The following is a 17,221-nucleotide window of genomic DNA, read 5'->3' as shown; positions in this document are numbered from 1 at the left end:
CCATCGTTTTGAATTTAATGAAGGCAACAAAAACCGATTTCCAAATGAGTCCGAGCACATGAGTTCTAGTTTAATGCACTGAATAGTTCTCGGACTAAGCGGATGGTTCTTAACCAAGCTCTGTGGGTAGTGCTATAATATACTATACGTAATATATTAATTCGAATGAGGATGGTTAAAGCTTAAACAATAAGAGGTCTTCTGCTGTAAAAGTATTAATGCATTGTATCAATATCAATTTAAAACAGCTTCCATAAAAGCATTTCAGTTTACTTAATTAATTTTAATTAATTTGAAGTCTTTCCCTTCGCATACAGAACAAACAAGTTAAACTAGATAGTAACAGCTGCAGAAGGATTCTGGTCAAGTTCCCCATCTGTGAACTGTATCTACTAACCCTTGATATTCAATCTCAACAGTGTTTTATAATCTGGTAGTCCTCATGGCGAGCTGTCAGTTAAGTTGAGGCGATCAGGGATCCTATCTAAATCGTCTGGCGATATGACAGTAAGCGCCACCTCCACTCAAATTGTTTATTAAGCAAATGTAATTTATACACATAATTAAAGCTCGAGTGTGTTCAAACGCCGCAATTCAGGTGGTATTTACGACTTCCCAGCCAGACGTTTGCAATCGGAGCGGACCAGAATTGTAGGCCACGATACGCACAGCTAATCCGGCCGGAGGAGCAGGTATCTCCTTGTGGCCAGTGTACATTAATGTAAATTGACGTGGGTAATTTCAGTTTCAGTGCAACAATTTGTGGCAGCCAGCAGCGGGCACTGCGGAGCTCTAAGTTCTGGCGTTTTTTTCAACCCAGCCGGCGTTTCGGCTTCAAATTGAAATGGCAACAAGTTTTTAATGAAGTGAATGTGTGCACCGAGGTCCGCATTGTGGAACTGCTGATGGAAAAGCTCGGTGGAGGCCTGCGAGTGACAGAACGACTGGTCGCGTGTTGAGGGCGTTGGTCGCCCGAGAGCCGTGGGTTGCTGGCTGTGGCCGAATATGCAAATTCACATATTTACCTTAATGGCCATCGACATCGACATGCTCGGCGTTGCCGGGGCTCCTGGCCATAGCCTATCAATCATTGAATTCTGGACATTAAAGAGTGTTTTCAAGTCGAAATAAAGTCGTTTAGCCGGACGCCTTCAGCCAGGTCAGAGCTCGGGCCGTGCATCAATCAGTCTTTATGTTTGGTCAGCTTTTTGATCCCGATCTCGATACCGGTTAGACCAGCCTTGGGCGGCGCTGCAGACGCAGATGCAGATGCAGATACTTGCATCCCGAGACGTTCCGAGATAAGATGACCAGGAACATGAGCAAACAAAGGTGTGCGCATCCTATGATCACATCACATTGCCTTCGTCCCGCCCTTTGACTTGATTTGATTTGATTTGGTAATTTATGAATTCGCTCTCCGGCAGAGCAACCATCAGTGGGCACAATCATCCAGCGGAGGAAGTGGATCGGCGTAACTGGAGGAGGTGGCATCCAGAAATGACTAAGTGCATGCAAACTTTTTGCCTGATGTGCAAAGTGGCTGAGAACAATGCATACTAATGAAGGGGCTGGAGTCTTCTAATTAAGATTAGTTAGTTAAGTGCATTTGGAATTTATGAAACTCTGTTCGTCGAAAATCAGCGACGCTATTTGAAAATATTTTGCAGAGCCACCGGATAAAATGCAATATAAATACAAAATCTAATTTAGTAATTTGCATATTTTGATGATTTTTCCTGCTCTTTACAGGCAATCGGCAGTGTGCAAAGGGTTTGAACGAATATCGAAGTGCAAATAGTGAAAAACGTACACTGTACGAATTTATTTGTAATTAAAATAATTGAATTATGTGCATGCATAACTTGCTACAAATTTATAACTTTTCCCAATGCGTTCTAATATTTGAAGTGCAAATTTAAGCACTTCGAATAAGCAGATATTTCTCTCTGTGCACACAGTTGATCCCTTACTCATCACATTTTGCTTAAAGTCAAAGATGTACCTTTTGCGAAGCGGCTTTAAATTCGATCACTGGAAAACCTGTTTCTCCTGCCTCCTATGATCAGCTGATCAATGTAACTATTTATGCACGTACTGTTTGCTCTGGAGTTCAGATACGCATTCGCTAGGGAGACTGGCTTAAAGGCCCATAAGTTGTGGATATTATCACTGACGGTTTTGTTGCTGCAAGTTTAATTGTTGGGATATAAAACCGAATGCGAAGCATAAGAGCATTGAAGAAGGAAAAGGGAAACCTGGAGGGCGTTGAACTTCGTGAAGCATTTGGCAAAATGCGCCTATTTTATGGGTTCAGTTTGATAGATAAGACAAGTTGCAATATTTGAATTTAATTTAATTTGTGCATTGCTGGATAATTACCTTTACAATATGTTGCTATTAGCATTAACTCATTGTTATTTATAGCGAAACCTGGTAATTTGTTCCACTTTCTTCCATGGTAAGTAGATTCGCAATTAAAAGCAAATTATGTGCTTATTAGCACTGCACTTTATAATATTCTCACAGAGCCCAAGGGCAATTTCTTCGTGTGAAACGCACTGGTTTCCTTATTTGCAATGAGATTAACACACTTTAATATATATTTTGTAGCACTGACTGGCTTTTAGTTATTATAATTACACCACCGGCTTTTAGAGGTCCTGAAAACGCACATTATCCACATCTGTAACCGTTTTAATACACTTTAAGTGCCTCCCCTGTTGCGCCTTGTTATTTATTATTATAATTAAGCCGCCCAGTTTGTAAATCGAAGATTAGGACATCAATACCACAGGCTAACATCACTTGTAGGCGCAAACTCTTCTGATTTAGCAGTTGATAACTGCTAACACATATCCGCAGAGGACCATAAATCAATTTGGCCCGCGGCGAGACCAATCACACACTCGGTTTATGAAGCAACTTCTTGGCACCTTTGGGCAGATGCCTGCCATAAATCTGGAAGTGCTTTGCTCTGCCCGTTCCCAAATTCGAGTTCGTTTCGAATGCACTCATTTCGCGCACTTGTGGTATAAATCTGCCTCGGGGAAGTTGCAGGTTGCCAACCTGCAACGAGCGATGCAGATGCAGCGAACAATGCCTGCCCCAAGTCGAATCATAAATTGCGTGTCTGTGGAAATGTAAACAGTTCTGAAGTCGAAGGCAACCCGAGACGGCGTCCGATAACCAAGTGGCAACAGAGGAACCAAGAGCCAGCGTCCCAATCTTTCGGGGGGTCCAACAATGTTGTTTTAAGCAGTGCTTCGCACGCAATTACACCATTTGCAGCAAGCCAGCCGGCTTCATAAATATTTTATAAATTTAATAAATTGAGTGGCAAAGAAACCGGCCCGCAGGAATAATTATTTTAAGTGCCCACCTATATTGAGCGTACAAAGAAAAGCAGCGCCGGAATTAATCATCCTACCCGAAGCTGTTGATCTTGTCAACACTTGCCCGTGTTAATATTTAATGCGATCGATCTTTTAATGACTTCCTTACAGCTAATGCCCCCTTTAAAACAAGAATTGATTCACGTTTGTGGCGGGGAAACGCGCCGCCTTATTTGGTCAAGCCTCGGGATATTTTCATTGATACACAGAGAGAACAGTCGAATGGTGGAAGCACAACAGTAACTCCATAATCAATAAAATAGGGAAAGAATATTGTTGAATACCATTTTTGAGTTCTGAACACTTTGAAATTTTAAATGATGCCGCACGGTAACTTAAAACAGAGAATGTGTGTATTCGGCGTGTATGGTATCTTTTTTGTTGAATATACGTGTACCCCATAATTTTACTCACTTAAAAAGCCATTGCATCTTCACACAGGGTCATTTATTTTTTAGGTGGACCGCTTTCACGGCTCCACAAGCTTATGACTTGTCAAAAAAAGAGTGCGAAACTTAATGGCCCGCATTTCGAGGATGCACCTCAATTGAATACTTCGGGGCTTAGAACCTGGCTTAAAAAAGTGGGCTGGGCTTCGTTGAGAGCCCTCTAATTGTTGCCTTCTGGATGGGAGCTGATTATGCCTGTATTCCGATGCAAATGACTTTGGCAGGTTGTAAATATCGCCAACAAGGAATGCCTGAGCTTATTAGCCCTATGCCTTTATCCCCTGCAGCTGCCGCGTGCTTAGAGCCACTCTAGACTGTTCAGAGACCAGTTCGCAAACTGCGACTACACTAATTTTCTGCTCGTAAAAACGGGTTTAATTGCGAGAAGAGAAAACCATATTTTTATTGTTCGTGCGGAAAAGTATTTTTGTGGTCTGCTCCTGGATAGATTCTGGCCGTATAATTAAGCCCCATTTCGGGCGGATATAATCCCGACTTGGCAAAGACCGCCGGCCATCGCGAACAAAGTTCGCCAACCGACGAAGAGTATTAACAGTAATGCCAACATATTAACTGGAAATCTCGTAAATTATCCATCCAAATGACCTGTCAAAGCTGCCAGGCGCTGCTCCCGAGCTCATTTCTCAAATATGGGAAATAATAAAATGCAAACTACGCTCTCCAGCTGGAAGCCGGCAAACGAGCCATTTGAAACGAAATCGAAAACAAAATCGGCCAGAATGTATGAGCCCGCAAAATATACCAAAAATACATTTTACAACTTCATTTTACGAGCGCAGCAAAGTTTTTGTTTCTGCCAGGGGTTTTTCAGTCGAATTGGCGGCACTAAATGTTCTAGACAGACAACTGGGAGATCTTTTGGTCTGGCACCAGGTCTTTTGGGCCTGGCCAGGAGGCGCTGCCTGTCTTAAGGGCCCAAAATTAGCACAACCCATTAAATTAATTAACTGAAGTCGAAGTTTATCGATTGCGGGTCACGGCCACCTTGACTTTCTGAGCACGCTACACATGCATGACTCTCATCGATTCGAAGTTGTTTTGAATTTTATGTTTCTTCTACAGTTACTACCATGGCTGCTTTTATTTCGTTAAATTATATTTATTGAATAAATGTTAAGTGCATTAGTGCATTTTGCAAAATGAGCAGAAATTAACAAAATGAAATCAACACAGGTTTGCCAAATAACGTACTATCAGTATTCAAATAACATTTAATTTAATTAATTTGGCGGCACTTTTCTGGTCGTTTATATATAACTTTTGATTAATCTAGAACTACACAATTTATTGCGATTATGTTTGTTGTTGAATTACTAGCCAAGTCGAAATTTAGAATGTTGTACTTTCTATTAAAGTTACCGCCCAATCTTCTGCTGGCTGGTGATCTACTCCAAATCAATTGCGTGTTCAACCAGATGTTTAAAAAGCACTAATCGCATTACACTGGCCATAACCTTATGTTTTGGAAATTATCTTGAGTACAGGAAAGGCCCAGTATCCAACGGATACTAGGGCAATAAATTGTTCTAGAATATTGGAACTCAGCCATTATCGGTGGAGTATGATGGCCATCGGATTTAATGGCAAAATGATACCCCTGCAGCAGGAACAACTGCTGGAGGAGCAGGATACCCAAGGAAAAGTGCCAAGTGCTTAACCTCGCGGATGGAGGTGCCTCGCAGACGGCTTGACTAAATCCGGAGTCGGGCAGCGCCAGTGTGGGCAGCAGGCCAAACTAATGAGCCGTCCGACTTGTTTTGGGGGATTAGGAAAACTTGCAACAAAGTTGCCATGGCCAGCAAGAAACCCGATCTCGGTTCCTGTTTGAAGACGGGTTAGTTAGCTCCGTGCCGGCGATCGAGATTACGTTTGGGTTTACATGTTTGTAGACATCGGGGCCACAACCTGGCTACTTGGCTGCCAGAGACATCAGAGGAGCTCGAGGAGCTGGAGGAGCTGGAGGAACTGGCAGAGGAGGTGGAGCGGTGTCCAATTGATTGACGAACTGCCTCCAGTTGACAGACGTCGGTTTGTATTGTCTGCACTTCTGCTAAACGACCGCCGTAATGTCTGATCCATGTCTGGCTGCTATTACGCGTCGATAATGATAATATGCATAAAGAAGACATCGGCGAGTGGAAAATGCAACTGTGAAGAAGCTTCATGCTTAGCTCTTTGATGGATGGTCGTGTTGGATTGGCTTGACAGACCGTCTTGTAATTGTCCGTAGTCGTAGATTGTGCTGCATTTGTATGCCACGTTGTGTGCCGAGGTGCAATTAGGGAACGTGGTCAGCCGAGCGTTGGATGGCCCTCATTGCACCTGATTCGGCGGATTCGGCGAATCCACACCCCCAGACGGAGTCGGAATCCAGCTGCTAATGAGCTTTTATATCTGTGGCCCTAAGATAAGTTCTTGGGAACGTCGATCATAAATGCTAGTCCCAAGGATCGGGTAATAATAGCTCACTTAATACTGCGAATTATTCATAAAGGGCAATTTTTCTTCATTTATGCGTGTCTGTAAGATTAAAGCTTTAGATTGACTGATAGAGTAGGGACTCTAAAAGTACTACTCTCATGGTGTCGGTATCTGAAAGATACTCCTTGAAAGCTTAACTTAAGATCAATGGAATTCAATTTGTCTTGTTTTAAAATGTTATGCACTTGAATATAGTTTTGATTGTTAAATAACAAGTTTGCATTGCTTTAATAATCAATGTGCAAAAGTTTTAGCAAATAGCTGTTATCAACTTTATATTCAGAGCTTATGTTAAAAGCTTGCCTATTTTTAAATCTAAATAATGACTTTTTTAGTGAGTTAATGTTTTAAAAGTACCTGAAAAGCCTAATGCAAAAGTAGAGCGAACATGACAAAGTAGGAGAGTATTTTTCCCACGCATAAATAAGCCTTTAAGCTTCTAGATGGGCAATCAAATCGCTTTATAAAGAAAAGGCGGCACTGAAGCCTTCAGGTGTCAACTGTTGGCAGCCAGTGTATCCATGCTAATTGATTTTGTTCTGGGCCGTCACCGACGCCACAATGCCTGTTCATCCGGGCATTTTCATCTTGTTGGCTTGTACAGGGCTTGTTCTGATGATTCTATGTCATACAGACTGTAACATTGTTCAGAGCGATTAATTTATTTTTCAAATTAAACATCTAAACCATGTTAATTTGCGTAGACATACTCCACGGACCAACACTGTATGCCTAACATACCCTTGCCTTTTAGGGATGTTCTCAGGGATATTTTCAGAACGCTTTAGCTAAGTTAACATTTTATCTCCAAGTCTCAATAAACTATAAACGTATGCGCAATAGGTATCTTTATGTCGACTCCTTTCGCAATTGTCAAACCCGCTGGCTGCCTTTGTTATTTTCTAGTCTGGATCCCGAGAACAACTACAAGTTGATTAGGCCTTCTGTCGACGGCGTCTCTGCCCCAGATGCCTATGGTACGTGCCGCGACGCCGCGTGGAGTCGTGGTTCTGTCCTCGAGACTCCCAGCGGCGGCATTTGCGGCCTATAATTAGGTGGCAATCATTTAGTGGCGCGAGATGCACGGCCACTCCTTGGCCTACTGCTCCTCGTGGACGGGGCCAGGATGAAAAGGCTGGGCAATTTTTCTTTGCGCTTTCTATTTTCAATTTTCCGTGTGCACTTTATTAAATGAGCCATAAATACTGCTAGATACTTGCAGAGATCGCAGATTAGGGAAGTTACACGATACATCGTGTTTGCTTACGCGCTTCCAAGTTGAATCAGAAACTTCAAAAGCTAGAAATTTAAGATAAGGCATGTCCACTTTAACGCCCACAAACCAGACAAGACTTTCACGCCCACACTTCTTAGAAACTTTTTGATATTCTTTCCTTCCCACTCTAATGCTCACAAAGCGCAAAAAACTACCACACCCGTAATTACCAAAAATGTTTTTACTTTTTGGTCATTTTCAAAATATTTTAAAAGTTTTCTAAAACAACTTCCTAAGTAACGGGTATCTGATATTCGATGAACTGGACTACCACACCCGTAATTACCAAAAATGTTTTTACTTGTTGGTCATTTTCAAAATATTTCGAAAGTTTTCTAAAACTTCTTCCTAAGTAACGGGTATCTGATATTCGATGAACTGGACTACCACACCCGTAATTACCAAAAATGTTTCTACTTTTTAGTCGTTTTCAAAATATTTCAAAAGTTTTCTAAAACTTCTTCCTAAGTAACGGGTATCTGATATTCGATGAACTGGACTACCACACCCGTAATTACCAAAAATGTTTTTACTTTTTGGTAATTTTCAAAATATTTCAAAAGTTTTCTAAAACTTCTTCCTAAGTAACGGGTATCTGATATTCGATGAACTGGACGAAGAGCTACAGCTCTCAGTAACTAAAGTTGGTAATGGGTGATCTCAGAAGATATAAATATAGTTTTTTATGGGATCGTGGTGGGTAAAGTTGAACTTTTTTGACTTGTAACGAAGCACATTGGATATTGAGTCCAGCCCATGCACGTTTCGTTATTAAGTATTTTCGAAGTATAGGGATGCAAATGGAAGTCACTTACCCAAGGGCACATTGGCGCCGTTCTTGCGATTGACGGAAACTGAGATCGGCAAAATGGCGGCACCGGAAGTGGACGACGGCGAGGGCGATGACGAGTCGCAGGACCCCTCCAGCGATTGTGCGGGCGTAGGCACCGTGGTCATGTGATGTTCGGCGGTAGTGATCACCGATGTCCCCGAGGACCTACCACCTGCTGCTCCGCCTCCCGAACTGCCCCCTCCGCCTCCTCCTCCTCCACTGCTGGATCCGCTGCTCGAGGTGGCCGCTACCGCATTGCTGGAACTGGGTGCTCCACCGCCGGAGCTGCTACTGGCCGGACCCACACTGCCGCCGTGGTCGCTGTGCGGCGGAGATCGCAGGGCGGTCTGCGTGGCCGGTTGCTGATGCGGATGCTGGTGGTGGTTCTGGTGGTGGTGGTGGTGCGAGTGTGGGTGTGGGTGGCTTTGGTGCTGGTGTTGAGCCACCGAGGCGGCTGCAGCGGCTGCCATGTGGACGTGGTGTGCGTGGGCGTGACCGTGGAGGCTGGTGGCGGCCGTGGAGGACCCGCCAAGATGGGAGGCTGGAGCCGACGGAGCTGCTGCTGCGGCCGCCGCTGCCTGCTGGTGGTGCAGGACATGTCCGTGATGCGAGTGGTGTCCGTGTGCGTGATGGGCATGCACATGGTGGGCGTGGACATGGGCGGGAGCTGCGACATGATGGTGATGACTCAGCAAAGTTGTGGCCGCCGGATTGGCAGGCGGCACCTCGTGCATGTGCAGCGCCCGCTGCTCGTCCTGCGCCTGGGCTCGCCTCAAGGCCGTTTGCAGAGCCATCACCCGCTGGCGGTCCGCCGTCAGCCGGCACTTCTCGCACGTGCAGTAGCGGAACTTGCAGTACCGCTTGTGTCCCTTGAGGGTAATCTTTAGGCCATGATTGCGGCAGCGGGCGCAGTTGGGTGGCGTCCTCGGCGAAATCGAGCTGCCGCTGGAACTGGAGGCTCCTCCACAGACGTCGTTCTTTGAGTCGATCATGTCCGAGTCGGACATCGTGTCGCTATTCCAGTTCTCCTCCGAAACCATGTTTCCAGCTTCTGATATCCTATGTAAATGTTCTAGCGTCTAAGTTTATTTTACCGTGCTTTAGGCTATTTTTATAAGCATTTTCTGTGGCTATTATCTGTCTTTTGCTGTTTAATTCACTGGGTCTTCAAATTATTTAATTTTATTTCAATTTGACTTACGTTATTAAAGATTATGTAGTAGTATTGCAATATAATCGTGCATGAATTATTGGTAAGTTTAGGTATTAGGTAAGTCTGAAGAGTATTGGGAAATATTTAGACTTTAGGTCTCACTTTTAAATTTTTGCAGCTTTTCTATTATTTTGATGTTAGAAGCACCTGAAAAGAGAAAGTTAAAACTTCGGGTTAGCACAAGATACATCCATCCACTCCACTTTTATTCAGCTGATGCACTTCCAATGCATCTACATATGTATCTACTCTAAACAATAGTCACAAATATTTATTAACGATTGAGAAATTTAGTTCAGCCTTTTTTTTGCATGCTTGGCTAGCAGTGGGAAAAAATTTACATTTGTGTTGTTAACGATAGAAAAAGTTTGCAAAAAACACAAGACCAGATGTTAAAACTCCGTTTTTATTGGCCATCGAATATCGCATGTTATAAGGCAATAAAGCATGGAAAATGATTTAGATTCGATCAACCACGCCCCTGTACATAGGAACACATAGCTTAGACTCGTATTGGATTTCAGAAACAACTCGAAGGCGGAGTCAAACACGTAGATACATTGTATTGATAGAGGAGTGAATTTGTCCCGGTGTCATGTAATACTGTCTCAAACAGACCAAATGGATGCGCAAATAGTTAATGGGACGTACTGGAATTATGGTCGACTTTTGACTCTTTGAAATGGCTAGACATTAATTTTCAAAGCTTATTTTTCGTTTGAGAATTGTGTTAAAAATTCCTCAAATACATTTACGTAATACGGTTAATTATGAATCGTAAAATTATATATAATAACTATGAGCAAAAGTTAATATGGAAAGCATATATAATTTGGAAAAGTTGGTGTAAATTTACAGCCAAAATTTGCTAAATAAACGCATGATATATTATATTTTTCCTCTATTTGGAATTGTTATATTCTTTTTTCGAATTCTTTATTCAAATACATTTCTCATATTGAAAATTAGTAAATGATATTTTTTAGAAATAAAAAAAAAAGTATTAATATTATACTTGGATTTATTGCAGTTATTTTGATTTACAATTATTTCTTTATATTTTTTTAGGATCATTTGATCATTTAAAATAGCGTAAATTGTAACTTTAATATTAAATATTAAGTTTACCTGTCTATCGTGTAGTTTCAAAGACTTTATATTTAAGTTTCAAAAATTCGTTTAATAATATTTGAAAATACGTTGTATATTATAAACAAATATATATTTAAAGTTGATTTTATATACTTTGAAGGTTTTTATGTTATGGGTAAGAATATTCCGGATTACTTTTGATGGTTTAGTATAATAAATGGTATCTTTAGCTTTTGTAGATTTTCACACATAACACTTGCATTCCACAACTCCAATTATACAGTCACTTTCAGCTGTATGTTTTAAAAATATCAATTAATAGTCGGCACACAACAAACAAAAAATCACACAAAAAGTGTTGCACGATCTCAACTGACTTGCAATGCCGCCGGTAAAACGCGCTACTGAAGAATCCGATTGTAGTCCAATTAAGCAACTGATTCAGCACCGATAGCAACGTGCAAAAATCAATATTCGTAGGGCCCTATGAAAGCCAAATCTGCTCTCTTAATCCACACAACTTTTCAAAAACGTTCCGCGAGTCGCGAGCCGAGCTTTTGGCGTCTGCTGCTGCTGACCGATCTGAAATCTTTGGCATGCACAAGGCAACTCACATTGGGCCGCAAGACGCGGATGCAAAGAACTCAAAAGCGCCGAGCGAATGCGTCAGTATTGGTGCCCGGACCGCGGATGTGCGAGTGTGTGTGGGCCAGTAGGTTGGTGTGTGCGATGTTTGCCTGTGTTTGCGTGGCAGCGGGCACCGCCAACGAAACGGAACCGAAAATCGCATCGAGAGAGCAAGAGCAGCGCACCCAAACTGAGCCACAGTGGGCCGAAAGTCCTTGATAATCCTGCGAGGATGGGCTGTTTAAAGCTGAGTAACGCTGGGCTTCCAATTGTATTTATTATATTCATTGAACTAAAATGGCTTCATCAAAAAATCAAGGAAGTATCAAAAGTACCAAAGTGGAGCAATTCATTTCTTGTGGTGCCAGTTTTCAAAAATCATTTGATTCAATTAAATCTACAGAATGATCTTTTAATCATCTTTTAAGTTTGACATGGATACAACAAATTCTTGAGCACCTAGCGTTGGAAACCAAAGCCGACACTGCACCTTCGAAATACAATAACAATAAAAAATTAAAAATTAACTATTTTCACAAAAAGTGGATTTTGCTTTTTCAATATATGGGTTGAATATTTGCGAATAAAGCCCCATGTTTTGGTTCCACTGTGCAGCGTCGATGTTGCGTGCAGTTGGAGAAAAGTGGGGGCTGCACACCAATACAAATACAACATCGCACTGGCACATGCAGCAAGCACACACACATTCGCGCAGACATACGGACGGACTAGTACATAGGCAGCCTCACACACATTGGCTGGCGTTGTTGTTGTCGATTCGTTGGTATTGCCGCTCTCGCTGCAATTGTGTGCGTCTGTGTGTGTAAGTGTGTGTGGTGTTGCCGGTTGCAGTCGCCTCGCAACTTGTCCGGGTTCGAGTTGCAGTGCGCTCGACTTAGTCTTAGTTTCGCCTTCCGCCTCTTAATTGCTTTTTTGCATTTCTGCTCGCCCGCTTGTGCTGCGAATTTTATCGCATTTGTTTTGGTTATTTTTTCGTTCTAAAGGGCGTGTGAGTGATGTGGATATTTGTGGACAGCACTAGGGTATTATGGTATTTCAGAGGCTTGTGCAACTACCTAACAAAGGAGCCCCAATATTTCCATACAGTCGATAAGAACTACACACGATGAAACGGACTTAAGTGGACATTGGTAATAGGTGTTTCAGAGGTATGGCATTGAAATATGGTATATATAATTCTTATCTAACTAGGTTGGAAATAATAGTGCCTTTAATGGAATTTCTTTTACTCTTTTAACTTGTATGTGCATACGTATGTTAATATGTACATATATTATATACATACATACATACATACATACATACATACATATGTATGATGAAAAATGATTTTTAGATACATATCAAAATGTATTATTAATTAATGGAGAATCGTGAACCTAAGAATTTTTTCAGAGGAAAACTGTTTAAACTGAGATTTTGGCAAAGTATTTTTACCGCGATAAATATAAAAGGCCTATAAGTGGGTTGATAAATGGTCCCCTATACTATAGAAATTAAAAAAACTTTACTTATTTATCAATAATATTACAACTGTAACGTATTTTATACGAACTTGGAAAACATTAAATATATTTATATTTATGTACACATACATATATTATTAAAATCAAATATTTCATATATGAGGAATGTTGTTAATATTTATCCATATGTATAATTTACCATTCATTTGTAGTTGAATAGAAAATCAAAGACAGAGCACATACATACATATGTATATATTTATTTTCTTTGCATTAAGGAAAAGAATATAAGACTCTCTACACATTTGATTTCTTTGAATACTTTGCTTCCATGTGCTTTAGACTCAGATAGGGAATATACGATTCTCCTACACCACATTTTCGCACCTGCTGGCGTGTGTGATTCGTGTTTAATCTAATTTGCACTTAGTTTTCCATTTGGGTGACTCAATGAACTCTCCTAAGCATACAGATTCACCCTGAAAATGTTTGACGGTTGATTAGAACACAATAAGCAAAAGATAAGGCGAAAGCTCCTAGCGATGAAGATTAGCTAGGTGACATGAGGTGTTAGTGTTTGTCTGTCTCAATTTTGGTTTGCGGTAATGACTTAATTTCGGAGTCTAAAGAGTTAATACCCTGTATTTAAATGAAGGGTAAATTGAGCATGAACGATGTGCTGATAACAGGTCTCACATTCGTGCTAGCACCAGATACCCGCCCCTTTCTTCCCCCGCCTCCCGCTAGCCACGGCAAAATGTTGTTATTTTGCCTCTGTGTTTAAAAACTGCACAAGATTGCTTATCTTGCATGTCGCCTCTAATTTGTATGTGCTGAGAGACGTGGAGAGAAATAATTCCTCCAAAGAGACACTTTAAGAGAAAAAGCCTGGGGGCTATCAGTTTCCAATACTTGAGAATGGTTTGGGGGAATAATGACAAGTATCTAGGGAAACAGCTCCGCAGTTGCCAAAGGAAAAGCGGATTAAATTGATTACGGGCGAGCATAAAAAATGTGCAGCTTGCGCATGTATGCTCAATTAATTTGTCTAAAGCGGAAGAGATCATGATAAGAACCCACTTCAGGTTATTAATGGGCCAAGGGCACAGCTGGGTGTTATATATCGCTTATATGATAATTGCAAGTGGAGTGCAGCTTATAAAATTGAGTGATCATTATTAATGTGCACTAAGAAAAATACCTACACAGGAATCAGATATTTATATTTACATACATTCTTGCAAAAGGGAACCGAGCTTAGATATCTTTTAGAGAAAAATATTCGTCATGCTTATAAGTTCTAATAATTTACTAGAAAGTTAAGTTAATTCATAAGGGAATAGCGTGCTGGTTTGCCGAAGAGTCAAACCGCATACTAAATTCCTAATTATTCTTGTTCATAAGCACTGGTCTAGTCGATCTACCCAGTTCTGTAAGTAAGCAAGATGCAGTATATATATATATAAATTTGTTTTAAACATTTAAATTTAAAGGTCAGCAAGGCCAGCAAGGTCAATGACATCATTTGCCATCATTGCTTGTAAAAAAAAAAGAGAGAATGCTATAGTCCAGGTCCCCGACTATCAGATACCCGTTACTCAGCTAATATACGTGCGAACGAGAAATTTTTCTGAATATCGGTAAAAATTGGGGGAAAAATTAATAAAATTACAAAAAAAAATTAAAATGTTTTGAATAGCGTGGGCGTGACAGATTTGAGCGGTTTGTGGGCGTAGCAAAAAAAAAAAATGTAAAATATCACATAATTTTTCAAAAGTGTGGCCGTGGGCGTGGCAACATTGAAAGCTAACTTGCGCTGCGCTTCTGACTCTGGAAGCTGCATTCTTTTGTAGTTCCTGATAAAGGCGTTCATACGGACAGACGGACAAACGGACATGGCCATCCTGAATATATATACTTTATATGGTCGGAAACGCTTCCTTCTGCCTGTTACGGGTATAACTATAGAACATTAATTAAAATACATAAATTATTACCACCAATATACAATATATTAATAAACTGTTAACTGTCCTTTCGCGCTGTATATATAGGGCAGTGGCAAAAATTTAAGTTCTGAATTGTATTTGTAAGATACAAAGATCAGTTTTTCATAATTATAGCACTAGTGGATAGTCAATGGTAAGCTTAACTAGTGACAAGAACCAGATTCGCTTGATCTTTAATTTGAATAAGAATATGCAGCATGTTCTTGTCGTCTTTAGCAAGTCGGTTTCCGTATTAGCCATTTGCATTTTACTCATAACCATTCAGATTTCGGTCCAATTTGCCTTATAAGCACCCATCTAGGCTAACCGATCACAAAAGGCAATGGCAATGGCCTAGGCTATCCCAATCTTTGAACCTTATGGAGATTTGCGGGAGGCTTAGAGTACGGTTGTGAAACACGACCTGTTGCTCGTTTCCTGTTCAATTTGGAAGTCAGACAATGGCCTGAACTGGGCACTCGCAGCCCCTGGTTCCCCCGATCCAGCAGTCATACCGCCAGTTGTAGATGGCAATCGCTGAGCGTACCTGCTGCTATCGCCATTAAGCCTTGTACACACGAGCATTTATGTCAGGCAATTACAAGGCAGTTTGCAACGCCCCCAAATGCCGGGCAAAAAGGTGGCAAAACGGAGCGGAGTGGTAGTGGTAGTTGGTAGTGGTGTTGGTGGTGGTGGTGGCACTTTTGGCCGCAGCGCTCATAACTCATCGTTCACTTACCGGGTACAATGCCAACTGCATGCAATCGCTAAGTTTCTCCGGATCCACTACTATACTACTAGCAGTATCTGTATCTGTATCTGCATCTGCGACCTGCCTTCGCGCAATATGTTTTGCTCTTGGTTATGCAAGCAAAGTGAGAGAAAATAGCACTAGCACTCGGAGCACTTGATGAGATACGGGGAGTACGATCGACTGTGATCGTGGAGGTCGGGAGTGCTTCGTGGACCGAGAGTGAGAGTGTGGAGCCGGTAAAAATTTATTTATTTTATTTATTGATTTGTTATCTTAAACCGTAAAAGCTGTAGCTGCAAGCGACTTTGTTTAGCATGGCACTCGCGATTCGGTTTGGTTTCCTGTAGGTCAACGCATTCTGGAGATATTTTCGGACATTGTTTAGCAAAAAAAACTATCGCACAGAATTTTGGACCCGAATCCGCTCCAGTTCTGTTCACTTCAGTTTGAGACTGCGATTTGGAACACGAAACGCGGACCACGCGAGACGCCAACGCGACATGCACGACCTGCAAAGGACGATCGATGCCAGCAAACTGGTTGCGGCCACAGAGCTAAAGCTCCGAGCACGATACTAATACTCGAACCAGTACCAGTCCCACTACCAGACCAAGAGCCAGCGGACGGATACACGGACTTTCAGGCGACGGGCGGACCTAAAACTGAGCATGTGTTACTGGCACAGAGACGGGCCCACCGACTGGCGACGCAGCGCTCTTGCTATTTGTATTTGCACTCTGGTTGCTGCACCGCGAAAAAAGAAACGAGTGCGAGCATCCGACCTGCAAGACTGCTGGATGCACTACAGCCCAACAAAGAAAAACCAAATTGGTTTCTACCAGATACGGACTTCACATTAATATATTTGTCCATAATCATTATTTTAAGGAATGTATTAAATTACATTATTATTATACAATAATACATTTATTATGTGCTACATTTTCATGTGCTATAAGTATTTATTCTTTGTAATGATTTCTATATAATGATTTCTAACCATCATTTTTACACTATGACTTAAGATGTAGCCTTTTCCTTGAATTGGTACGGAAGGATAAGAAAAGAATCAATAAGTATCGTATAAAATGTGGTCTATATGTTTGCGGTGAAAAATATAGGTGCCTCACTGCGTATACTTAATGCATTTTATTTGCGTTGCATACTTTTAAGGGCTTAGCAGTGATCATTTAATATCATCAAATCAAATCAAATAGAATAATTTTTAAACATTATACCTTTGGGAAAAAATATTTGAAAACAAAATAAATTTTATTAGTTATATATTAAACATAAAATAACTTATTATTTTCAAATATAGCCTTGTTCTCTATAAAAGGGTATATGTTTTTCGGTACCCACGATTTTTACCCAACTCATAAGCTCGAAATAACGTTGGTATGTGAAGAACTCAAGCGAAAGCATCTTGGGCAACAGAGAGTCATGGAGAGAAACGGGTCTGCGAGAGCGTAAACTGCATTTCCCTCATATATAACATATACAGCATATAATATCGAAGCCATGCTCTTGCTCTCCATGCGGTTCTCTCTTGAAATTGCTTATGTTTTTGCGAATCTCTGCGAGAACCTCGAGTGGAGCAACTTTG

The 17,221-nt window shown here is 41.2% G+C and overlaps 1 protein-coding gene across 2 annotated transcripts in view; it reads right to left on the bottom strand.

The window, feature by feature from the left end:
- The window catches only part of LOC6553436 (protein doublesex), a 36,894-nt gene extending 20,435 nt beyond the window's left edge, over window positions 1-16,459 (bottom strand). Inside the window, exons 1-2 of one of the 2 annotated variants that reach the window (XM_001979206.3) lie at window positions 15,601-16,459; window positions 8,438-9,814 (exon numbers count right to left, since the gene is read on the bottom strand). In XM_001979206.3, coding sequence (XP_001979242.1) covers window positions 8,438-9,494 — 1,057 coding nt within the window. In that variant the 5' untranslated portion in view covers window positions 9,495-9,814; window positions 15,601-16,459. Of the gene's footprint in view, window positions 1-8,437; window positions 9,815-15,600 lie in introns of those variants that run through there. The other variant, XM_026981029.1, reaches the window with a different exon arrangement.
- Between the last annotated feature and the right edge of the window lie 762 nt (window positions 16,460-17,221).

The sequence above is a fragment of the Drosophila erecta genome, unplaced genomic scaffold (genome assembly GCF_003286155.1).
Source record: "Drosophila erecta strain 14021-0224.00,06,07 unplaced genomic scaffold, DereRS2 tig00000000-arrow-pilon, whole genome shotgun sequence".
NCBI lineage: Eukaryota > Metazoa > Arthropoda > Insecta > Diptera > Drosophilidae > Drosophila > Drosophila erecta.
Note: the sequence above shows the minus strand (reverse complement) of the source record. Positions and strands in the feature narration are given on the sequence as shown.